General features: G+C 30.7%; 2 protein-coding genes across 2 annotated transcripts in view; one reads left to right on the forward strand and one right to left on the reverse strand.

Annotated features, from left to right (window-relative positions):
- The window catches only part of LOC119682365 (mucin-17), an 82,255-nt gene extending 68,193 nt beyond the window's left edge, over positions 1 to 14,062 (reverse strand). The window contains exon 1 of the mRNA XM_038095781.1: positions 12,970 to 14,062. Within this exon, the coding sequence (XP_037951709.1) occupies positions 12,970 to 13,000 (31 nt within the window). The 5' untranslated portion in view covers positions 13,001 to 14,062. The remainder of the gene's footprint in view (positions 1 to 12,969) is intronic.
- A 2,022-nt stretch (positions 14,063 to 16,084) lies between these two features.
- On the forward strand, positions 16,085 to 17,425 carry LOC119683556 (isochorismatase domain-containing protein 1-like). The gene is made up of 3 exons (XM_038097271.1): positions 16,085 to 16,266; positions 16,881 to 17,093; positions 17,156 to 17,425. The coding sequence occupies exons 1-3, from the start codon at positions 16,144 to 16,146 to the stop codon at positions 17,408 to 17,410; spliced, it is 591 nt and encodes a 196-aa protein (XP_037953199.1). The 5' UTR covers positions 16,085 to 16,143; the 3' UTR covers positions 17,411 to 17,425.
- Positions 17,426 to 27,357: the final 9,932 nt, after the last annotated feature.

The raw sequence follows: 27,357 nt of genomic DNA on the forward strand, positions 1-27,357 counted from the left end.
TCAGTTCAACAGTGTTGTTATAATTAAAAAAAAAAATAATAAATCTTCAAATGCTTCTTAACAGCACCAAAATGTAAAAGGTAAAAAGAAAATATGAAAACGAATTGGTAAATTAATGTGTCGTTATGTTTAAAAATCTCTGCAAAGTAAACATTATCAACATTTCTCCGAATAAACAGTTTCAACGTTAATGCGTGCTATCTAACTGCACTAAAAAATGAAGTAAAAGTAAAAATGTAAATTTTTTATTTAATGCTTATTTAATGCTTTAATTGACAATATGTCACTTAATAAAAACAATGCAATCAATTCAACTTTATATTACAATATATTTTGTTTTTAGTCCTAATCAAGTAATATAATTTTATCATTTATAATAGCAGCGGTAAACGATACCATTGTTAATTTTGTAAGCTAAAAATAAGATTAAGGACTTTTTACTAATAGCAATTTTTAGTAATGCGATTACGACGACAAAAAACAGAGATTCTCTAAAATCCTCTTATATTCTGTCATCAACTACCACATCCCTCTGAACAATAAACCATATCGCCCGCCAGTCGATTAATATGTGTAGAATGATGGTAGCAATAATATACTGTTTTTGATTCGCCACTTCGCCACTGATTCTTCTATTAAGCGGAATAATTGCTTTAATCTTCAAAATATTTAACAACCTCTTGAGTTTTTTTCTATTTTCCATGAATAAAGAATTGCATTTAACTAATTGCATTTTATTTCTTACCCTATTTAACTATTTAACAAAAATTGATTGATCATTAACGGAATAATTTTGACGGATTTGGGAGGACAAATCCAAAAATTTTGGTGGTGTATGTGAAACGCACTGTTGCTGAATTAGGTTTCTCAAAAACTGAACACTGTTTTATTATACAATTCTCTTATTCTTTTATTAATGTAGTAAATAAATGTTTGCCTTTAGAACAATAATTTGCTGTAAGACTTAATAATAAGGGTATTGTGCGAACCAATTTAAAATTTGCTAAAACAGTGGGTGTTTGACACAGAAAATTGTCTACAATTGCGAACTAACGGGAGGTCTATCCGCTATTTTCTATGGTCTATAATAAGCATTTTTATTAAGTTGTAATTCCTTATTTGTTACAGTATTTTTGGAGAGAATATTTTTAGAATGCGACCATATCAGTATAAAATGACAGCAGGAATTTGTAATTGTGTGTTTGGTGTTGGTTATGATTAGATGATTCTTGATAGAAACATTTATATGGTGTTTAGGGCGTTAATGTGAGAGATTGTTACAGTTTTTGCTTATATGACAAAAATGTTTAAAAATGACCATGAATCTTTTGCGTTTCTGTATGATGTATTATAGAAGGGGAAGAAATAAAATACTGACCTTAAGATCTCTAAAATAAATTCTTTTTATTTTTCAAGAACATTTGATATAAAAAGATAGAAAATTTTTTTTATTGAAGTACATATATTGAATCAAGTTACTGTTAACTGTTATCTAAATACGTAATATTAATGATTAAATTTTTACTTAGCCAAATAATGATGGAGAGATGCTGAATGAATCTAATCTAATCTAATTTTAGAAACGTGTGTGTATATTTAGTGTTCAGTTGTATCTACTAGTATCTTCTACTGTACCTCAAATGTAGATATAACACTGATACGAATGAGTACAATAAATATTATGATGTCCAATGGGAAATCAGCAGCTTTTAAATTTATGTAAATAATGTTATTAAATATTACAATGTTGAATAAATAAATAACTAATTGAGATGAAAGAAAATAAAAGCTCATAAGTATTTAATAAAAAGTATAAAAAAAAGTTTATCTAATTAAGAGTATTTAACTTTGTTTTGTAGTCAAGACAAAAAGGCAAATGTCCAGAAAAAAAGTGGGTAAAAAAACTTTTCAAAGAAGCAAAAGTATTTACTTTGACGTTGGAAGTCTGCTGAACAAAACAAATCCATACAAATTGAGTGTGTGGGAAAAGTTGCAAGTAATAATCTAAAGAAGTTCAACTTTGAATGATGATGTTTTGTTTATTTATTCCTGTCTTGAGTGAAGTAAAGTAAAAAAACCCAGAAAGGAATCCCTTAAAATGCCTTCGTCAATAAAATAAATTCTTGTTTCATTTGTTGTATTGAAAAAGGTTCTGTTTTCTTGGAAACATTTTTTGGCATATTTTTGTTGGCTCCTGTCTTGGACAAACTATTTGTTAATTGAATTTATTAGTTCTCAAACGGAAGCGAGATAAGAATCATATAAACTGTATACACACCATTCAGGAACAAATATATTTCATTTATAATTGCCCATCATTTTGTTAGGGTATCGTCCATAAAGTGATAATATCAAATATGTTTCAATTTTAGAGCTATTCGAAATTTTTCTTAAATATTTTACGCATTATTTACTTCATATCAATTCTAGTATTATATTTTTATTAATAAATCGCAAAAAAGAGGAAATAAAAACAATTTCATTGCTTCTTTGTTGTATCTTTTTAAGCAATATTAATCTGGTAATGATTTCATGTCACAGAGATAGTGTCGAACTTTAATTATTAAATTTGTTTTTATAATTTATTTATGTAATGTAAGCACTTTTTGGAACCTTCTTTTTTGTTGAATCTTGAAGAAATCCATTTTATTTTATTTTTATGCAGATTAAATATTGGCCCAGTTATGTCACTAATATGCAAAATAAGTTAGATAACCTTAAATGCAGTTAAAATAAATTAAATTGCCTAAAATCGTAAATTTTCAATTCACATTCATATATACTATGTACTAGCTATATACTTTTTAGATACATTTAAGAGATAAATAAGATTTAACTTTAAAGTTGTATGTTCCGTTGCAAAACAATTTAGAACTGGTAACAATTTAGATTATAACAGAGACAAATTATCACATATATGTATTTAAGTTGTTTTTTAAATTATTTAATAGTAAATATTTTTAATAAAATTATATATCAGCCAAATTTTTTACATTTAAAAATTGTTTAATATTCGTTCAGTTAAGTACTACACATAACTGGTCCTTGATCAATTCATGCCAACCGAAGTTATTATAGGTTTTGAAAGGAAACGCAGATCTAATAAACTTCATTAGACTTTCTGATACTTCTCTCTCATATTCACAACAGTATTCTCTACTCAACCTTTAAACTGCCTTTTTTTTGCAAATATCGTACTTGGTGTCGCAACCTATCTCCTCACGTCCTTTGAATTTTTTCGATATACACACCGATTTCTTCATCTTGTCATTTATAGAGTAAACTTAAGGTCTGGACTAATCATTCTATAAGACAGTTTAGTTTTGCCTTGTTATTGATCCTATAATATATGTATGCGTAAACATAACTGCAGATAAATATCATGTTCCCTAAGATATAGATTTATATTTTTTTGGATATTTTTATTTGCTGTTATTTGTACCTCTGTAATATATCTTTGTTCGGTAATTTATTTAAATTCAAATCGTTTACTTAAATTACAAATATATTTTTTTCTATAAACTGCAGGTTCAAAAAATTATCTACTCGAGAATCGCTTTATTAACAAAGTCATGGGAACTCACATTTTTATTAAAAGTTGTAGTTTTGTGTAAAGAAATAATTTTCAATGTGTTAATTGTTTACCGACAATGAACGTGTTTCACTTTATGACGTCGCTTTTTCATTGTAAAAAAGTTGGCGCTAAAATTAAAATTGTTTATTTGTAGAAAACATGCGACAATTTATGTTCACGAATAGTTTTGAAAAAGTTTTGGTTTATTCTCGTCTTTTGTAGGTCAGGGCTGTAACAACAGATTTGTATGTACCCAAGTATGCAAGTAAATAAACGAATATGTTTATATATGCAAATATTATCAGCTTTATATAAAAATGAATTAAATTAATATATTATATAGATACGATAAAATATATTCAAACAAAGTTCATTTGTCAAAAGGAACTGTAGGCCTCCATTGATTTCCATAATTATAATTCCAATGAGTTGTTGATTTAAAATATTTATTGATGAATGAAAAGAAACAGGAACTATTATATTATTCATAGTTCTGTTGCAATTTTATATTAACATTGTAAATGTTTACATAGACGTTTTGATAGGAATGTTCTCTCATCTCTACTATGAAAATATTTATACAGACGTTTACTACAGCATATTTTTATAAAATATTTTCTATGTTTTGGTTTTATGAGTGTTAGCAGTAATAATAATAATAATTGGAGTTAATCTGAGCACTAACTGCTTGCATGAATAAAGTGTAGGGAGCAAAAGTTTATAATTAATAGAAACTTATTTTAGTAAAGCAATTTATATGAAGTGTGATACTTTCAATTAATGACTTAAATTAATTACTTTAGTAAATAATTTATTAGAGATTTTTTTAAACGAAAATAGTTAATAATTATTTACTGTTTATTACTGCTCTTATTATTTTTATTGTATATTTTTAATTTAAACAATAAATCGAAATTACACTCAACAACATTTCGTTAGTGAAAACAGGAAATTCCATTTGTATCATTGATCATCAGTAACCGCCGTTCTATTCCCTAGAGAAATTGCAATTGACCAAATATGTTACAAACAAAAAGAGTGCAAGGGGATTTTTAACATACTAATTATATTACAAGAGGCTATTAAAATCACAGAACAAAATTATATCTATATCATAGATAGTAGATTATATTGTCAAATGTGTGAATATATCCCGTAACTATTATATAGGATACGTCATTATTGTCTTGGTCTGTTTTGTTTATTATATTCACTAAGTACGTAACAGAACATCGTTTTCGATTTTGATGCATTTGTAGCGCGGGCGGAGCACTTCTTTATACAGTTTCTATAAAAAGAAATCATTTTTTTCCATGACAATTATCTGATGACATTCTTAGGTTTCTATTTAAGACCTATACAAATAATACAGGGAAATAAAGGAAATTTTAGAAAAGAACAGATAGAATATACAGATATAATAGATAACCTTAAAGAGCATTTAATTGATTGATACGATAACAATGTATCACTATGAAAACAGATATAACAGATCATTATATTCCATCACAACCAATTCCTAGGTTTCAGCTACGAGGGAAGAGAAGGACAACCTTAGAACAGAATAGATAACAAAGATAAGTATAAACTGTTAACTTTAAAATATACTTACTTGAATAACACGATAACAATATACGATCACAACGATAACAAATAACAAATGTTTAGCATGTATGCAATGACAATAAAATTAGGTTTACATTTTGATAGGATTTAATAAAGAATATGGGATAATAATGATATTCTGTCATAAAAACGAAATTTATATGCATTGATTATAATATTATCATATTGCCATTAGCAATGCTTTGTAATAATTTGTGTATAATAATGTTTATAGAATATACAACAAATCAAATATATATTAAGGGAATAAAAGTTATTAGATTGTGCTAGAAACAACCCATGTACTTGGTAAAACCAAATTTAATAATACTAATTTCCTTTCGAAACCTATAGTTTGCACAATTACTTGGCTCACTAATTTCGGTAAATGTGAAATATATGAAAAAGTTATGTCAACATGCAAGGCGGTGTAAGCAGTGAATCCCAAGTTGGTGCTACTCCAAAGGCAACATGAAAAAGATTGTTGTCACCGGCAGGTAACAACAAACTTAATGCTTCGTTGGGTTTATTAAATTTCATTCTTAAATTGAGTTGCGAGTTCCTGCTGCAAAAATTGTTACTGTTTGTGATTATAAGCAATTCAGTGAGCAAATGGTGATAAGAACGCGTGCCGAAACACCATTAAATTTATACAAAACACCAAATCGATTTGCATAGCTATTAGCCTGACGGTGTTTAGTGCCTCCACTTGTGCTGATTGTCTTCCAGGCTAGAATTTATGAAAGTGTTGTGTTTGAATATTGGCAGTGCCATTACCAGAGTAAAAAAATGTCAATTTAAACAATGAATTATTTGCAGCCGAACTATTAAGTGCATTTGCCATCGTGCCAAGCACAGATACTCACAGGCACGAATGCATGCCGACAAAATTTTGCTGGAATTTTGTAGAAGGTCAGGCATATTTTTCTGCAATTTACTTAATAGATTTTTCGAATTTCTTGTTTATTTTTTCTTTTTTTATTTGGATGAAGTGAACTCAACTCAAACAAATATTTTTCTGTCGAATTTTCTTTTAGACAAGATAGGTAAATATACGAGTACCATAAAAATCACTCCAAAAGGTTCAAATAAATTCATAAGATATTATTTTGTTTTATTTTGCTTCCAGAAGAACATCACATTCTTCAGATTATTTCAAATTCCTTATCTGATTTATTTTTATATTGGTTTTTACTACACAAGTTCCCTACACAACTTAAGATTGTGAGTAATACAACTAGCCTGAATGGACTGTAAATATTCGGTTACTGCTCAAGCATTTCGTAGTGATTGAGAAGAAAACATAATTGGTATTGATAATTAAATAAAATAATCTTATCTTCACGTTTTATTTAATAAATGAATTTGTTAGCAGTTAAGTGACTTCAAATCATTTTGCAATCGTTCAAATTCGTTGATATGTGGCATTTTTAACCTTCAAACTGTCCTTATCAGTTATTGAATGATGACCTAAATGCTTAGGAACTAAACTAGAAACGAAACTTAAAAATCTCTTTCTGTGTTATTTAGTTATTTTAAGCGATTACACATTATACTGTGAAGCTGTGAAAGTCAGCTTATGCGGTTGTGTCTCTTGTGTAATACTAAAGTGGAGCACTTCATGTCTTTGATTATGTGAACTCTTGTTTTTCATTACTTGGGTGTACGAGTGAATTACTTTATAAAACTGAGTATAATTATTGTTCTACAATAATTTTGTTGCAAGAAAAAACATTACTAACGTAATTAATTTGAACATTAGAAGTGTTCACATTACACATTACTAATTGCAATATTTTAAGGTTTAACTTTTCTACGTACTAAAATGTGGTCATAATAAGACATATTTCATCAAATTTTTCATTTCTCAAAATAGATATACAATATATATGTAAATACTATCATCGCTTATGCTATACGAATAAGTTCCTTAAAAACTTAAAGTATTAAATGAAAGTATATACTTAGTGACATTTCAGAGCGCATAATATAGAAAGACATTATCTCCAGACAGTAAACAAAAATCTCCTTGCTTTGGTAATTATTTGAAACATCGAGTTTTAATTTTCAAATATTGAATGATTTTATTAACCAAACCACCTGTAAACCTTTTCTTATCCGAATTTCAAAAACTATTTTCAATTCACGGTTACATCAAAAAACGTTCAGAAAATCAAGGGGCATTTGTAATCATTCGTAATGTGATTGACTGGAATCTATAGAATATTTCAATGTTAGAGTTACTCGCTGTACGCCACAGCTGAATTACATATGTCCAGATCGGTTTAAGAATGGCCTTGTAGATGCTTACTTTGTTCTCTAAGCTGAGTTGAGAAGTTCAATTTTCTCAAAAAACCTCTATTTTTCTAAGTTAGTTTCGAGACTTTTAAGTTGATGTTTTATATGAGAATTTTGACTAAAGAAAACCCAGAGCCACTCATCTCTTCCTACAGGGAAAGAAAGGATAGCTTGCTCGTCAAAGAATTATTTTTCTGAGATTCTAATCCAACTTATAATAGAAACACAACATAAGCAATAATCAGTATTTTCAAAGTCTGGCTGATTATAGGGCATCAATGCCAAAATGTTAGGAATTTATTTACATATATAACATATAAGTGATTAAACATATATTAATCAATTATCTTAATTGGAGTACATTGGTTATTCAATATTTTGGTAGAGGTTATAATATGGTTTCCACTAATCATATATCTACAATCTATTATAGTGTATTGTATACTATTAAAATCTAACATATTCAATTAAGTTAAAATTAAACCATTAAATACGATATTTATTTATTCGTAATTTTATTTATTGGTTTACAGAGCTAAAAGTGAAAATGAGTAGCAGGTTTTCGGGTGAAAGGCTTTCTATTTCATCTTACCACAGAGGTATAGTATTAAGTTCAAATATCGCATATGTTTACGAGCGTTATGTAAATTTTAATTTGATGCGAGCAGGCAAAGCAGATATGAGTATGAATTAGCAATTAATCTGCATAAATGAACGCTTTATTATAATAATAATATTAAGAAATCATTTTGCTACTGTTCACTGTTCAACAGTCGTTATAAAATTATGATAATTGCATTAATTACTGATAATTGAAAACCGATACAGGCATTTGTCTTGAGCTTGCATACGCTGCTGCTGGCACAAGTCTATCGAATTGTATATCAGCGGAAATTGAATCAAATTATGAGTGTATGTATCTATGCAAATGTATCTAAATGTGGTTGTGCTCATTTGCCAGGCATGACAGAAATATGCTGGCAACGGTTTGGTCTTACAACTGCCACAATGTTTTGCATTCTGCAAGTACAAATAAAATATTTTGTTACAGCTGTTCGACAGATTCTGTGGCACGTTGATGCAGCACCAAAATAACTTGTGGCAGTTTTACAGTACTTAAGGAAGCAAATTGTAAGATACTCGTATCTCAAGTTGCTTAGTTATTTGGATAATAACTGTTATGAAAGGCAGCTAATAAAATAAATCAAATACATACAGTTTTTTTATTATACTCGATAATAAATATTACAAATTGAATTAAGCTTTTATATTGTAAAATTGGCAACAATTCGCGGTATTTCTCTTTTTTTTTCCAATGTAGTTGCTGCAACATTATGATTTATGATGCACTTATTTACATTTTTATTTTTCATAAAATAAATTCCAACACAAAAAGAAACATAAATCGAAAAAAAATACATCACATCATAACGTATTGAGCTGCAATACATTATCGACAATGTTTTATTTGAGGCAGTTGCCATATGAAAACTTACAACTACAATAACAACAACAACAACATCAGCAGCAGCAATAGCAACAACCACAGCAACAGCAATATTGTGTAGCATTTCGAATGCAATTTGCACACGAATTAAAGGATCTGCACATCTCAAATTTGTTATTTATATGCAGCATTCGTTCATCTGAAATGGGAATGTATCTGCATCTACAGTGGTCAGTGCAGTGCATAAATTGTGCAAATTATAAATTTAATTGTGCCTAATGCTTAAGAATATGCCCACTGTGAGTGCTGACAGATACTCAGAGGCTCAGATACTTTGTATTTGTTGTGGATAGTCGATACAGTTGTCGGTAGTACATTCATTCATTTGTTACCGTTCTCTTCACATTTGTTTTATTGTACTGCCTGCCATTCATTTCACAATTCACCGAAATATTTGTATCTCAGTTACTCTTCATTTTTATTTGAATTTTTTAATGAAATTTTTGTGTGCGGCTTTTAGATTGTTTTGCTCATTTAAACTTTATTTCTACTGGCCATTTGTTTGCGTTCCTCACCACTTTCTCTTTTCAAATTGAATTGCAAATTTTAATTTTTTGCAATATTAACGAAAATGGATAGAAAACCATAAAGCACAACAAATTGTCCTAAATAATATGAGTAAAATAGCATACATTAAGACAGTAGTAGTTTATTTCGAAATTAAGTACATATAACATATATAACCTTTGGGTTGAGAAAAATAAAAGTTAGTAAAACAGTTTTTATGCTGCTTTCTCATTTAACTTGTTTGGTTTTTTTTTGTTTTTTTCTCAAAATATTATACATCAACAAAATAAACCGTCGACCTAAGTAAGTTCCAATGAAAAATTCATCATATCTTTTTACTCTACCAATTTAATTTTTATCATAAATGAAACGACATCTACGAAAACAAACATCTTCAATACGTTATATTAAAGAATATAGAGGGCTTTAATCAGGACTTTATGGCGAGTTATGATAATGCGCTGATTTTTTAGAGAATAATCTTACTGGCATCTCTATATCTTAGTATAAAACTTATGCTTTAAAGAAATAGAAGATGATGGAAATAATACTCCAGACAAAGAGTTAAACTTTCTGTCTTTATATGGCACACGCCTACGTCACTGGATTAAAGGCAGAATAAAAAATAACCTAAGCAGACTAAATAATTGTTATAAATAAAAATTTAATTCGCAATTCAGGGTAATGCAAATACTTCTTCACCTATATAAAAGAACATAATATATTTTTGATATCAACTATAAATAATCATCTTAGGTATATAAAATAAGGATAAACCTGTGAGGGGATTTTCGTTTTATCAATATATTGTTATAAATATATGTTCTAAGCTTCAAAATAAATGGGACCTCTAATGAGTAATAAAATAACCAGCCAAAACTTGTGTTTTTTGATTTAGCTTTGACAATAAATCTTAGTACTATATAGTAGATTGGAAATAATCCTTGCTCCGTTGGTTTATAGAAATTTCAGTACTGATATAGTAGATAAGAAATAATCCTACCATTTGGAATTAAATGTGCGAATAACAAAACTAAACAGAATGATTAACTTTTAAAAGTTGATATTTAGAAATTCACGGGATTAAGACATTGGTGTTCTTCTAATCGAGGACCCAGCGATTTATATATAGTATTCAGTGCTTATGAGTTAAACGTGCAACTATATATACACGACTATATAAAATGCAGTAGAGCGCATTTGTTTAAAATGATCGAAATAATTAACCCCACATACTAGTGTTAAAAAAATATAAGAAGCCGTAGCTCTACGGCTTAAACGGGGAAATCTGTAAGCAGTTTGCCACAACGGCGACTTTGAATTGTACGCACTACTCAGTATGATCTCATGTACTATATATTATAATCGCACAATCGTTAATATTACGGCTTTATGCGTTTTTTGGTGCATAGTCAGCTGCACGATTTTAACGTTAAGAAGTTCGGTTAGGTTATACCGGTGAACCCTAGAGAATCCACTTATGCCTATGAGCACATTGTGTTACCATGTAGTGAAGAAACATAGAGTTCAAAACCACCTAGAACATGGGACGAAGTTTAAAATGCTGTTTAGTGGGAGCTCTTGTAATTGTTCAAGATCCTCACAGAAGAGGGTCCCTAAAATGCCTAATTACCTTCGTGCATGAGCTGGGCAAAAACGATATGAGAAGCAATTTCATCGTCCTTTCTACAGCTACAGGAGGTATGATCGAATGGGAGATGTAATCTTCAAGCTTGGTTTCTTAACCTACAATGATCTGTAAGTAAACCTAACAAAAGACTGATATTGGAGTTACTTTAACATTAAGAATATTGAAAGTAATAGAGTAATGTTAAGAAGTCATTCAATACTCAAGAAATATAACTTTTTAATCTTTAATACTTGATGCTTCTATGAGCAACATATAAAATTAGTAAAAACACGAAACAATATAAAATTGATTATTTATATGTATATTGAATTCGTTTTTCTTATCGGAAAAATGTCAACATCTGTACTATAGGAACAGATGTTTATGATGTATTGATTGGAGTTTGTTCTTAACATGTGCAAAATTTATTTTTTGTTATAATTATTAAACAATAAAAAATGAAAACTGATTTAAAAAGAATTTTAATTGACTTTCTGATAACAGTTGTGCCATTAATTTGTCAGAGACAGGTACGATCTATTGAAAAAAAAAATAAATGGTGAGATGATAGCATAATTAAAACTATTTTCACTATTGAATAATGGATTAGATATGAAGATTAATATCCAAAATTGCATAATTTGCATATTAATCTGCTTGGATTATCTTAGATGTTGTTTAGAATAGTAATTACAAATCATAAACTGTTGGTAAATATTATAACATTTGAATATGAACTCGTAACTCTATACAACACAGTTTTTATAACCTCAGCATGAACCTCATCTTCAATCTCACCCCTTTGAGTTTTTGCATTTTACTTAACGGACCACATTTGCCGGAATTGTCATAGACCTGCTGAGAGATTATATTTAATTTAATAGGCACGCTAAACCCTTCACTACTCCATGTAAATTAGGTACAAAAGGGGTGCATTTTTTCGCAACATATGCGATAATGTTGTTTTGCAAGAGGTGGTGTAAAATCGTAGAACCAGTAGGTCAGTGATCCTAATGTTATGCGCTAATTTTTAACACATTTTTTTAGAGTAATTTAATTTGTGGATCGCTGACAACCTTTGATCAACCATGACATAGCACTTTCGAATACATGCAAATCTTGCACACACACACACAATCATATGCACAAATACAATTACACACACACACAAACCAATCAAAAAGAAATGAACTCCATTTTGAATTAAATTTGGGTCAAGTAGTTTGAAAATATTTATTTAACAATAAAAAAAAATTAAATACATTAAAATGTATCTTAAAAAAGCACTTAATAAGAAGTAATGAGTCTTTGAAGTAATGAGAAAAATTAATAGAAATTATAGTATATAAAATAATTTACATATTTGGATTCTAAAGCTCTTTTTATTCACTTTTATTATAAATTATTAGTGTTAATTAAGAAAGAAATTTTTAGAAAGAAAAATTATTTATACAAAACATATGTATAAACAAATCCAACATTTTACTCTGTTTACTTCTTTTCAGGCTTGCTCTCTAAACGTTGTCTCTCGACGTTTTTCTCTCGACCACATTCGCGCTCTCTCTTTATCTACACAAGAAAAAAATGGTAAATTGCCATACAAGAAAATAAAAGATGTCAATGATGAAAACAAAGGAAAAAGTGGTCTTGTTGATGTTGAAATATTATTTTTAGCACAAATGAAAGAGGAAAATAAAAAAAAATGTATAAATATAATTTTTTTTTTCATTTCTCACTTCAAAAAAAAAAAAACAAAAAAAAAAAGAAAAAAAAAGGAAAACAAAACGGTATTGCATTTTTGTTTTATAAATAACAAAATATTAGCATAAAAATAAAATCTATACACACCTGGCCGATCCAATGACTGTCTTCGACTCATTGGCAAATTTTTTGCTCCCGACTATTGTGGAAATGACGTTGTATCTTCGAAATTAGCTATTTCCTTCATTTGTGTTGCTTTCTGTATTTGGCTTTCGTTACTTTGAAATTGAAATTTGAAATTTGAAATTTCTTTCGTTATTGCTTTATATTAACTTATATTTAACATATATAAAATTTAACCATATTAAATTTACACCTTATTCCCAAATATACATATGTAGACATTTACGATACACAATCGCGACGTAGGGCGAAATCTGACACGAGACCACCGTGCGTACTACGAGCACATCGAATGGAACTATTTCATATTTTTTCACAAAAGGATGTAGGAATTATAACTTTCATTTCAGCAAGGTTATTTATGCAGTATACCAACGTAATCTGTTCATTGTTAGAATTTAGTTAAAGTTTTCAAAAAAAAAAAAATTTATTCCACTATTCGCACATTTTATGCAAAATCAGTACAAACACTTAACAAACGCCGCCGTCGACGCAGCCAAACGATAGAAAAATGTGGTGTAAATGTCAAAATACTTTTGGCAGCAACAACTGTTCACAATAGCAAATTCACCTCTTCGCACATACACATAATTACATATAGAGGAGAAAAATCAAACCAAAAATAATGAGTTTTTCTGGATTTAGCCAAAATTTGCCTACATATGTACGATTGGTTAATAAAAGTTTAGGTTTTAGTCACGTATCTGATACATACGATACTAGCAAATATTGAATCTTATTTTGTAATCATTTATTGTTGTTTTGTCAGCAAACGAAAGTTTTTCGTTGTTTTCAAACAAATTTTTTATTTTTTCTTTTTGCTACTTTTTTTACTGTATTATTATGCACAGACGTTGATCAGAGAACTTGCGGTGGATATATTTTTACTGAATTTAGAACAAAACAACGTACGAAATCTCTTGAACTTTTGATACATGCAAACACTTAACACATTAAATAATTGTTTTAAGCACATTTAATTATTTAATTGATTGTTTTTCCCATGATTTTTATACATTTTTTTACGATAACGACAACGTCGGCCGTGGTGTAAAGTGTGTGTATGTATTAGCCAATTGGTAGCACTGCGAACCATATTTTGCTAATGCTGCCATCTATGCCAAAATCCACTAATTGTTTAAAACAGAAATATTGCTTAAGCAACTTCCCTGTTTAAGTAATAATTTATTTTAGTACTTGAATGAATTTATTTTGGGGCTTGAATTTGGTATCACTGTCTAAACCAGTAAACATATGACAAATAAGATAATTTCAAACAAATTTGTGGTTGAACTTTACAAAAAAGTTTTTTATATAAATATACATATAGTCAAAACGAGGTCGTGAATAAATTAGTTACTATAATTAATGTTAAATGAGCAGTATTTAACACTTTTTATTTTCTTACAATTGTCTTACAACTTTTCGCTTTTATTTTAAAGATTGTGTTCTGAATTTATTCTTATATTGCATTTTTTAATAAACACATTAATTAAAAATTCACTAATAAATAATTAACTTCTTCACAATTACTTATCTGTCAGTCATCTACATAAATTTTATTAAAAAATTACTTTTTTGAAACATTTAAATTCACTCACAATAGTTGTACATAATAAACAGCTGACTGGAGTTTTCCACTTATTTCCAAAAATCATTCATAATAGATCGGTTTTAAGATTTGGCACCTGTCTAGTGCGATGTTTTTATTCATTAAGCATTTTCAGGAAAATGATTTAATTTTCGTGAGTTTTTTGCATGTTAATTTTTAAATAATACATGTTCTATTGCAGCATTCAAATCAAAAAAATACACCTATTACATATCTGTTATATACAACACATATATGAATAACATATGAACGTTATTCAAGTTGTTTTTATTATATATATTTGTTACATTTTTAGCTTTTCATAATTTTTTCTCACAAAAATAATGCGATATGATACGATACATAAGTGCTCACATATTTTTATTGAAGGCTATATAATCATTTTTGTTTCTTAAATTCTCTAATTTTTCAGAAATCTTTGGTGAAATAATAAAAATAATATAAATACATTTAATACATTGTAATTGTATTAAAACGCAGACAAAAAACAATTTAAAAAACAATTTATATATATATATAATAATAATTAAACAATAGGTGATTTCGGGAGCAAAATACAGCAAGTTACTAGCTTAAGTTGCTAAAATGTACGCAAAACAACAATACTTTTTTTTCTATTTAAGTACCTAGTTGTGAAGTGGCCATATATTTTAGCAACTACAGAAAATATATATTACCAACACAATAAGCGAACTATTGTGAATCTTCATTTTAAATTCGAACGAATATTGCAATCACATGTCAAAAATCATATGTAAACAAAAATTCAAAAATTTGAAGATATAGATAGAAAAAATTAGATAGATTATAGATCAGAATTTGAAGATATAGATAGAAAAAATTTTAGTGTTTTATTTTGAAATTCTGAATATTTTTACCATTTATTATAATTTTCAATTTTATATTAATTATTTATTTTATACAAAATGTAATTTTGCTTGATTTATGTGCACATATGTAAGATTTGCTATTTGCCAAAACATAACACTTGACAGATTACAGCAGTGATGCCAACCTCTCGCTTAGCGAATTGCAATTAAATTGTAATATCAATAAAATTAAGTTAAAATTTTATTCATTTATTTATTCACAAAAGTATAATTGTGTTGCGGTACTAATTTGTGTAAACAAAAGCAAAACAAAATAAAATTATAATTTAAATGTTTAGTATTTTTATTTACAAGCATTTTAATTTACTGTGTGAACAAATTTTTTATGAAGCCAAATATGCAATATATAAATATATCAATTTTTCGCTTATCAGCCGTTGGACAGATTGACAGAATGGTGTTTACAAAATTTATAAGAAATCATTTAGTTATTTTTTGTTATTAAACACGGACAGAATTCGAGAAAAATAATCCTATGTACTCGTTTGACACTATTGTGAATATTATTGTTTTTCTAATCATTCACACAGGTTATCAATTTTTGACAGATTGAAATTATTTTAAATTTATTTGAGTTTATTTTTTTGGTGTGAAATAGAATTAAGGTTTTATATTTGAGTTATATTTAATTTCACAATGAAGTTCAATTTTACAAAATTAAATTCAAAAACCACGGCTTTTTTTCTTTGTGATATTCAAGATAAATTTCGGCCAGCTATGCCTTTATTTGATTCACTAATTAAGAACACTTCGAAATTGGTAATTATAATTCCTTTTAAAGTGTAATTTAAATATTAATAGTTATTTTTAGAAAAATCATATGTTTAGCCATTGCAAAAAAGTTATGTATATTAGAAATACAAACAACTTTTTAAGGCTGAATTTTATGTGTTGAGAAATTATATCACTAAAACAAATATCGTCACATATAAGAAGAAGCTAAGAAGAAAATTTAATTTTGCTTTTACTGTGGCTCGATGAATGTCAGTAGTTTTCGTTGTTAGAAATTTTTATGTTAGCTTTGAGTACAAAAATCGGTTAGCGTGGACACACACCATAAAACTTCATGTCTGTGCTTAAAGCTTAAAGCATTAAGCACAAGTGGTATGTTTGCTTTTTAAAGCTTTCCCAGTGTTAGAAACTGAACTTTATTTCTGCTGTGTTTCACTTTGTGCTTCAAAAGTATGCTACGCAAACTTCAGCAAACATCATTAATGGCTGTGGCTGCAGCCAATGCTTCATTGAGCTTTTGATTTTATTTTTATTATATTTAATGAATTCAATTATTAATAAATTAAATAATTTTATTAATTATCATTTTTATATATTCAATAATTATTCTATTCTATTCTTATTCTGTTTTCCTTATGCAGCTCAAAATGGGAAAGGCATTGGAGGTGCCACTCTTCGTCACAGAACAATATCCGGAAAAGTTAGGCAGAACTCCAAAGGAACTTGACATCAGTCATGCGTGTGTCTTAGCGGCAAAGACTCAATTCAGCATGTTGGTACCAGAGTTGGAATGCAAGCTTCAAGAAGTTTACACGGAGAACAAATTAACGGATGTTGTCATATTTGGTATTGAGGTGAGTGATAGGTTCAAATCCCTTCCAAAAATGCTCAAACATTTCTCATTTTTTTAAGATAGGCTCATGTATGCGTTGAGCAAACTGTTCTGGATTTGTTGAACCAGGATATCAGAGTCCATGTGGTAGCAGATTGTTGCTGTTCACGTGCTAAACAAGATCGTAGGACGGCGTTGAATCTTATGCGTCACTTGGGCGGGATGATAACCACAAGTGAGAGTATTTGCTTTAATCTACTAGGCAATAAAAATAATCCGAAATTCAATGCTATTAGGGATTTGGTTAAAGCTGTTTCTGACGATATGTCTGAGAAATAAATACTTATTGTCTTATATTAAAATTAAACAAATTAATTAATTTTGTAAAGTTCCTAGTGGAAAGTTTATTTACTTTTCGTAAGAATGCTCTTCTACATTCCTTCGCACATTAAATGCATATCGCCTTATCCACTTACCGCCTTATCCATTGAGTTGTCCTTTCCACGAAGACAATTGCATAATTTAAAATAATGTCCACATTGAAATTCAATTGAATTCCATTAAAATTAGAATAAAAAATTCATTTTCATTTATGAATTCATATCCCAAAATTATGAAAGCCACACGACAAGCTTGTCTCCAAACGAGCCGATAACATCATCAAAGGCAGAGCAACCACCGCTATTAGCGAAATCCAGAGTCTAGAATATCAACTCCAACTTCAACACAAGCGGCAGTAATACAAAACGACAATATGTCTGTCTGTCCGCTTGTCCACTTCATTGTGCGTATGTCCGTCTGCTTGTAATATCATTTTATTTGCTGCAATATTGACATAAACATATTAAATGCTGCACGATCAAAGCGGCGTTTTAGTGTTGCCTTATTTGTTGCAGATACAAAGATGAAAAGGAAAAAATTAAATAATATGAAATGAAATATCCACAAAAAAAAACAGTTCTAAAGTTTGTTGCCGCAGCGCAGTACAGCGCAACTCAGCTCAGCTCAGCTCAGCGCTCGTTTAAAAGAGAATTTATGATATGCGTGACGGACGCGGAACCCGTATTGGTTTCCCATTGCGTTCGGTGGCGCGCACGAATGCATAGAAAGTGTTGACTTTCGCTTAGGAAGTCTTGGGAAGTACAAGAATTACAAACAGCGAAGAATTTATAAATTTAACCAAATTTGGCACAGTATCAATTCGGTAGCAGTCGCAGTCGCAGTTCTGTTGCAGTTGCAGTTGCAATTCCAACTGAGGACGTCTGCGTGGAACGCCTGCTGCACAAGATCAAAGTCATGTGTACTCCCGTGCAGATATGTGATATATACGGTATGTGCTTGCCTTCGAACCAATCATTTTTTCGTTCCTCGTTGTCAGGTCGGCATTAGTTATGTTGGGCAGGCGATTGTAGCTCCGTTGCAATGCGATGCGTTGCAGTGTAAACATGAAATAAATAAATTTTATGAATGGTACACAATTGCGTCGAGTTGTCATGCTTTATCCATGCGCCACGAGCAATAAAAGCTGTCAACATGCACTAAATTTATTACAAACCCCAATCCACGAGTCGACTGCTGCTGCTGCTGCTGCTGAGTACTTGTCCTAAGGCAAGAAAAATTTGTAGAGTCCACGCGATTGAAGGGTTCACGCGGTTCAATATATTGTCTTATAGTCATAAGACAAGTCCAGTGTAGCTTAAATTCTCCACGTTCCTGAAAGAATTAAATGATGACCACATGGAATAGAGAAGAATATAATCAATAAAAATCGCATAAGTGGATTGCACCAGGATATAATACAATATACCTATAACAGGAGAGGTGTTTGATAATTCATTGACTGCCTTTGTCCACTACCACTGCCTCTGTTTATAAACCACTGTAAAATTTCGAGGAAGCTGCATCAACTAGTTTGTGCGCAAAAGCTATTCAAAAACAGATAGCCCCTTAAATTACAACAAATCATCATTCATCATTATTTCTTGAGTTAAACAATCCAACATCAAAGCCAAGAAAATATTCTATACTATAGCGATTTGGTTCCAATAATTGGGTTTGATTTCAATGGTTAAGAAATGGTTCACTGAATTCGGTTGTTATCATACCAGCATAAGCGACGTCGAAAGTTGAGATTGCTCAAAAGTGGTCATCACTCCAGAAATTGGAGTTAAAGTCTAGAATATAGAGTCAAACTTTTGACATGTAAATGTTCGCAAGTTTACTGATCCTGTGGCATATCAACTAAATGGGTAAGTCAACGGAATGTACCAAATACATGTTTACGGATGAAAAATCGAATAGCGTGACAGGATTGCCCATACTTGACTATAACCGTGTAATGTTATAGCACCAAAAACGACCAATGTGAGTTTGCAGATTCACATAACATAACCTAACTCCAGGATCTGGAAAAAAGTTTCGACAGGATAGGTACAATTTGGTTTCATGCTGTCGTACATGTCCACTGAAAATCGATACTATTTTAGGTACTTCGAAATTCGAATTCCTGTGAATTAAGGCAAAAGTTCTATATTAAGAGTATGAAGGTCTTGATCTGTCTGTTGAAGAGATATTAGACTAATTTCTTCATCCTTGTCGCAAAAAGTAAACACATGTTAATCTTCGCATATGACTGGTATAAGTAGGGATTGATATGAGACTTAATTGAGGAAACACCAAGTCTCACGACCTTATCAGGTATTAAAGCTGAAGTTACCTTAGAGTTTCTCTTACATCTGTGCACTATCTCGTATAGTATATTTCTCCCATTAGAGAGAAAATTGACTTCCCTTTTTCTGTAAGTCCATGTTCACAACGTGAAAACAGGTTATTAGATTAATAAAATCTTCTGCCTGATATATTGAAGTAAAGTTGTACATAAATCGCTTAGTTCTCGCAATAGATTCCAGCACTTGTGCTTTGGTCTATCAGTGACCAGTCAGTGTACGGCTATCTTTAATCTCTCTTTATATTGCAATCAATCTGGCTTAGTAATCTTCTCTTGTGCGAGTTCTCATGGTAAAATTATTGTTAACGATTGGGTGGGGATATAAGGAATCTGAATCGCAATCACTGGTGTGGAAATGGGTTAATAATTATATCTCCCTATACAAGGGAAAATTGAATAAAATAAAAAATAAATAAAATAATGCACTTGACTTGGATGAATTAGCGAACTAGTTTATCAAAATCCACACTCTTCCCACCGAAACAGTTTTATATTTGGAACAAATGTTCAATAACACACAAAACAGTTCCATTTGTTACTAGCGAATTTCTGTTGTAATGGCACAGATCTTCTTTTTTAGATTGACTTTCTCGATTTTATAGATATTGTAAAATTCATTTGATTTAGTCTTCGTTTATGTAAATTATTTTATAGGTGATGTTACGACCACACTAGTGGGCTGTAAATTGTATAATTTTATTCGGATATTGTTGTGGTACTCCGTGATCGATGCCGCATCACAATGTTATCAGAGGCACATAGCAGAAGCATTCAAGTACGAGTAGTTCACAGAAAGCCAATGATTGAAAGTGATTTTCTTTAAGTTTCGAATATTTTTATTTCTCACCTGCTTTTCTTTTTGCAGAGCCTTCAATCGGTGTTGTTTGTAAGATTCGCCTGAACTCTGCAAACAAACAAAATTTATTTCCATTTCCAAACGCAAGTCTTAAACTTTTTCTACGGCTCATTTTTTGCATCATCGTAAAATGTTCATGCATTCATGTAGGTTTCACTTTATTTAGGTCTTCTGTCAACAATTTGAAATAGTTTCTACCGAAAGGAATTCCGAACAATTTAAACAATTTAAACAATTTTTATTTTTATAAAAATGTTAATAAATTTGAAATTGACTATTTTAGTTCATGAATCAAAAGTATTTGGATTCCAGATACGGATCCGTGGCTGAATGGATTAAAAACTGGGAAGAGAAAATGAGTCTCGTATTGCGTTTACATGCGCAATGAAACTTAGTTTCGAATAGAAATCAGTGCAAGTAGAATAGATAAAAACATATATCAGAGAGTACATAGGTCATAAAACATCAATATCATCAACAGTCCATACGATGGCATTAACAACGTGAAAAGTGAAATAAGGTAGCTAGGATTACTTCAGGGTGTTCAGTGGTTAATATTAGAACATATACCGGTACATAGTGACATTCCTAGGAGCTGTAAAGACGACTTCCTATAAAAATGATTAAACTAGATTAAAATAGATGAGGTCATTCCCTAAGCTTCGATTATGTATTCAATTCCAGGTAATAGCGAGTTAAATGTGGCACAAAAAAAAAAATGCATTTAAAGATAAAAATAAAAGATAATCAGGGACCGAAAATAACAGTTATTTTAAAATTTTTTATGAAAAAAAGCAGCAACAAAAAGTTGTCTAAACTCTTATTTAAGTAAATAGTTATCATTCTAATAACTTTTATCCTTAATATTATGCATGCTTTTTATATATGAGCTTTTTAAAATAAAACTCAAAAAATAATAATTAAATTTGATTTTTATTATATTCATCAAAAATAATAATTATTATATGCTTTTTATTTTTTTCGCGCAGAAATAACTCTTAAAATTTGCTTCTTATTTTAAAACGCACAAATAACTGGTATACTTGCGTTATATAATATAAAAAGCAAGAGTATCGCGCAAATTCTGCGCGATATTTTTAAAATGAAAATATAAAATGCAATTTTCATACAAGGTAGTTGTTTTTGCAATTCCATAGAAAATGTTTGAAAAGGTTGGTGTAGGTAAAGATTTAGTTCAGTTTTTTGTTTTTGTATTTTACATACAAATTTGTTCTCCTACAAAATACGAATGTAAATACAAAATATAAATGCAAAATACAAAAACAAAAAAACTGAACTAAATCTTTACCTGCACCAACCTTTTCAAACATTTTCTATGGAATTGCAAAAACTACCTTGTATGAAAATTGCATTTTATATTTTCATTTTAAAAATATCGCGCAGAATTTGCGCGATACTCTTGCTTTTTATATTATATAACGCAAGTATACCAGTTATTTGTGCGTTTTAAAATAAGAAGCAAATTTTAAGAGTTATTGCTGCGCGAAAAAAATAAAAGGCATATAATAATTATTATTTTTTGAGTTTTATTTTAAAATGCATATGATAACAGTTATAAGATGATTTTTATTTTTTTTATGATAACTGTTACGGTCCCTGAAGATAATAGATGTATAGTTAATAGATATCAGCAGAACGTTATAAATTTAAATTGATGACCGAGTTCAGAAAAATGAAATTCTTATAAATAAATTTTTTTAAGGGTTTGCTTTATTTTTTTGATTCGACTTAAGCTAAACAAAACGATCAAGGAAAAGCGACCGAAAGTGGGAAGTTTTGATATACCTGCCGCATAACCCATACCTTGCGCCATCTAACTACCATTTATTTCGGTCTCTGCAAAATTCTTTAAATGGTAAAAAATTGACCGGCCGAAATGCCACTGAAAATCACTTGGCCAAGTTTTTCGCCGTTAAAATAACGAACTTCTGTACTTCCGATGGAATTATGTAGCTACCCGAAAAATGACAAAAGGTTATTAATAATAATGGCCAATAAATACCTGATTAAAATTGATTTTCAATAAAGAAAATGTTGCTCAAAAATATGCCAAAGAACCATGGATACTTTTCATATCACCCATTATTAAGAAAGATTAAAATAGGTTGTCCCAATTTTTGTGTTTCTAAAAGCAAATTTTTTCAGTTCTGTGAGACATGATTTGCTGATAATAAAGCCCATAAATAAAGATTGTGGTGAAATAGCTGGTTTAGAATAAATGGCAGATTAAGCCATAAAAGTGACTAAATATCAATTAACGAATTCTCTTTAAATCCAATGTCAATTCATCAGCAATCTTCCAAGATTTGCCGCTTTATTCACAGACTCAGCGCAGCGTGCAACAATTTAAGCCAATTTAACCAACAATTAAATTCCTCAAATGCTGATGCGTAACTGCTTGAGTTGTCACCTAAGCAACACGCCCTGTTAATACCGGCCACTTTGGCTGCGTCTTTCAATCAAGCCGCTTGCTTGCGATCCATTTCCATACTCGCCATTTCCATCAGTGTTGATGTTTTTGGATCAGCGCAAATTAACGCTAATGAATTGCGTCACTTTGCAGAAATCAGAAATGCAAAACGGGTTCCATGTACTGGATTCGCTTTAACTAAATGCAGACCGACGGACAGACTCAACTGTACGTTATCCTTAACTGTTGGAAAACATTTACGTGGCTCTGACTCAAAAGATCAGCGAGCGATAACAAAATTAAACTGCACCGACAACTCTTCATGGCTAATAATCATTGAAGTTTAAAATTTTTAATTAATTTACGAGCATTTTTAAACGCGATCGATGGCGATCGTTGCGACCAGTGCTCCAGACGCTCACAGTGCTGATAGATCGCGTAACAAAACAGATGTTAACTACAAGCGTTACATGAAGATCCATGGGCAGAATCGACAATAATGTCATAATCCACCGTCAAGTCGCCGCTCTTGTTGGAGTGCTCGACTGGATCGAATTGGCTTTAGTGGGATAGCTTTAGGTTGCTATGTAGATTTGTCGCCGTTTCTATTTGAATGATTTGCTAGCTGCTTAGACTGGGCGGCTAAGGCGGCTGAGGCAGCTGAGGCGGTGCTGGACTAGTTTTCGTGCGATCAATTTCAGTGGCAACTGCAGCCACTGTTGTTGTGTAAGTAAATCATTTGTAGCAGGTGGCGTGGTTGTCTTTCCACTTTTTGTAGCACTCGTTTTTGTTATGTCGCCAATGGCTAATATAAATGCTGCGAATTTATTTCCAACAGTCGCAAGTCCAATGACGGCAACATCGCCAGACCAAACGGCTTATTTAATTGGTTTGGGGACGTGGTAGAATTGCTTTGAGTTGAGTTGGTTGCATGGATTTAAAGAAGGTGTTTGCCATGTAGTATTTGATATGTTGCAAGGTTGTTGAGCGGAAATTCTTTATTTGTTGTTAATATAGCTCAAAAATGGTTCGGATTAAAATTTCATAAATTGTTTACGTTAAACGCAATGAAAGATTTTTTCTTGGTGCAAAATTGATAAATGTATGTGGATTTTTTTATAATTTTTCTTCTTAAATGATCAGATTCGTTTTAAATGAGAGATCACAGAAATTTACTTACTGTTTCAAAGAATTATAATTAAATAAGAGGATAAAATTAAACAAAAACACATTTATAAAATTCCTCATAAAATATACACATCAAGCATCTTGTAATAGTTTGGAAGGGAAGAAATGAGATACTTAACTATTTCCTCAAGTTTGGAAAAAGAATATAGTTACAATTAAACGGTTTGGAGTTCCACTATATGTTTTTGAATCAACTGCATGTTTATTTATTATTAGAATGTACATGACCTATTTGATTGTCTTATCCTTGAAGAAAATCTTTTTAGTTTAGTTTGTTAAAACAAAGCAATTGTCAACCTAACAATACCTCTTTGTAACAGCTCCCAGATCTCATTTAGTTCAATGAAAGTCGAATGGACTTACTGGACTCGATTCCTGACAATTGTATGACATGAATAGATGAGATTGGAGAGATGGAAAGTGGTATGACTTCTAATAAATAGAAGCAACCAATAAAATTATTTCACATCTATTCCGCAAGACAAACGTGTGATTTGGGTTATTGATTGAAATAAGTTGTCTGGACTATTAAAACCCTATTAAGATATTCTCGTTCAATTTTGCTAAGTATTAACGGTCTTCGAATGCTACGAAGGAAGATATTGGTGCATGTTTTTGCACAAGTTTGTGAGTCATATCGTTATCGGTGAATGCTTTATAGCCAGGTATTTAAATGAGTTACTTTATTTGGATATGAAATCTGCAACTACTTGCACAACTTAATCTGATGTCTATTTATACTGTTGGCTTTTTTGAAGGGCTATGTAAAGATTCAGATCTTTCATTCACATACAGAGTATGTGAGTTTACATAGGATATTTGAAAACTATATATTTTGCTGACGGCTTTCAGATTTTGAGGATATCTTTTGTTTTCTCTATTAACTGAGGAGAGGATGTTTGAAAGTCGTAAAGGTTTATGAATTTCTTGGTAATTTTTGATTTGGTAATTTTGTAAGCAATTGTGGGTCACGTTTTCATTACACTTGTAATACCTTAACATGCCAGCGACAGAGAAAGTCATTAAGTTAGGTTAGATTAAACTGGCTGGCTCAGGGACATCAGGATTGATACCATACAAAAAAAAAAATACATAAAGCATAGAGCCCTGAAATTATTTGCGAAATCTGACAGACTTACCAACACAGCGTTATCAAATCTCAGAATGATTATAGGCTCCTCGTGGAGGTAAGCAGATCTGAGGTCATTTATTGCTAAGTCTGATGAAGTGATAAACAATAATCTAGTCAAGGCGTAGAGAGGGGTTATGGAGAAACCTTGCAGTTAATAGAGAGTAAAAGTGCTCAAGTGCGCTGACTCAACTAGCCTCAACATAATACAATTGGAAAGATTATTTGACTATGATAAAATTATAATACAAGAGACATAAAAGGGGTATAAAATGTCACTTCCGCCATATTAGAGTTCATCTAGGCTAACTTTAATCCATTTCAGTGTTTACTATTCAGTAGTTGAAATGCTGAAATAAACCTGAAAAATCTGATACTATTGTTGAAAATGAATAAATATTAGAACGGTAAAGGACTCGATAACTATTCAACACTTTATGCCATAGAAGTGTTTTCTCTTTGAGAATGTTTGCATATTTTATTTATTAAATACTGCAACACAAAATATAAAACATCCCATTATGGTAATGAAAGATATGACAGAGTTCCTGACGAAAATTTAATGATCATCATTTGCATTTGGTTATTAGTTACATTTAACCACCTTCACACTCTCCATGTTGGTAGAGTGTGATCATGCCTTTCGGCTGTCAGCTGCGATAAAATTAAAAAATAAAATTACAAAAATCTGAGATGAAATTTTTCTAAACACTACTTTATTCTTCGCATATTTTGTGCTGAGCTCAGGGCAAGAATTGGTCAACGAACATGTGCCAGAAGCCAACGATCTCAAAGATCTCAACGATCTCAGCTGCTGGCATTAATGATATGGAAATGTGTGCGCAAGTGCACCCGCATAAAACAATTTTTTCCAATTTTGCAAAGGCAATTGTGTCTCATACCAAAAATGGACACCGAAATCGTTGTCAACTTCAGTTATCTTCAGATGCGTTTCCATGATATGTTTCCATTTTCTCTATTTTTATTGGCACTTTTCATCGCTGCAACAACAGCTCCACGTTGAACTTTTATCTACTGAAATTGGGACAAAAATGTCAATAGTCATGACACTTCAAGCAATTGTGTGATATGTCACAACTTAGAGAAGACAGCAGCCATTTAGGCTCGGCCTAGCATAGTACTGGTTTGGCTTAGCTGGCGAATCCACAATTTACCCAATCGCGGTTCCACTTGATTGGCTCATCAATTTTTATCGTCACTATTTGCATTTTAGCAAAATTGATATTTTAAATTGTGGAATTTTTTATATAACACACGCTCACTCACATACTCACACACTCACACACTCATTCACACACCCATATATTGAATTAGAAATGACATTTAAATATATCATACGAAGCGTTTGACACTTGAATTGACAGTTACGCCAACCACGGAAGAAATACGACTGCAGTCCTGGTATGTAATAGGCTGCACTCTACTGAGACATTGTCCATTAATGTCATAACTTCACCGAAGATTTTTTCCCTATATTCTTCCATATTTTTCTTTAAGGCGAGTGTGTTGCCATAATCTCCTTTCTATCATAGCGTATTGCTTTATTACCTCTAATATAGTTTTCTTTCAACATTCCCCGTGGGAAATTATCATTTTTTCTAGGCCAACTCGTAGCATTCCTATCCAGGTTTCTAAGAATCAAAGCAGCGTAGAGAGATGATTTAATGCCATCGCAATAACCTAGAGTCAAGCGACAAGATGCAAGTATGATGAAGTTGATCTTCTTTGAAGATTTTAGCTATGTTGGTTCAATCGTTAAACGCTCCACAAATGGTGCAATGAGTAAATTAATTATTAAGTTTTTATGCACTTATGGAGTTCGATGCATTTTAATTTCCAATAAAAAGGCAATTAAGTCGCGTTTTGCACAAACGTAGAGTTTTATTTATGGAGACGGAAGAATAAATTACGGGAACGCCTAATGAGGCGGCTG

Source organism: Teleopsis dalmanni, chromosome 2, assembly GCF_002237135.1.
Source record: "Teleopsis dalmanni isolate 2A chromosome 2, ASM223713v2, whole genome shotgun sequence".
Lineage (NCBI taxonomy): Eukaryota > Metazoa > Arthropoda > Insecta > Diptera > Diopsidae > Teleopsis > Teleopsis dalmanni.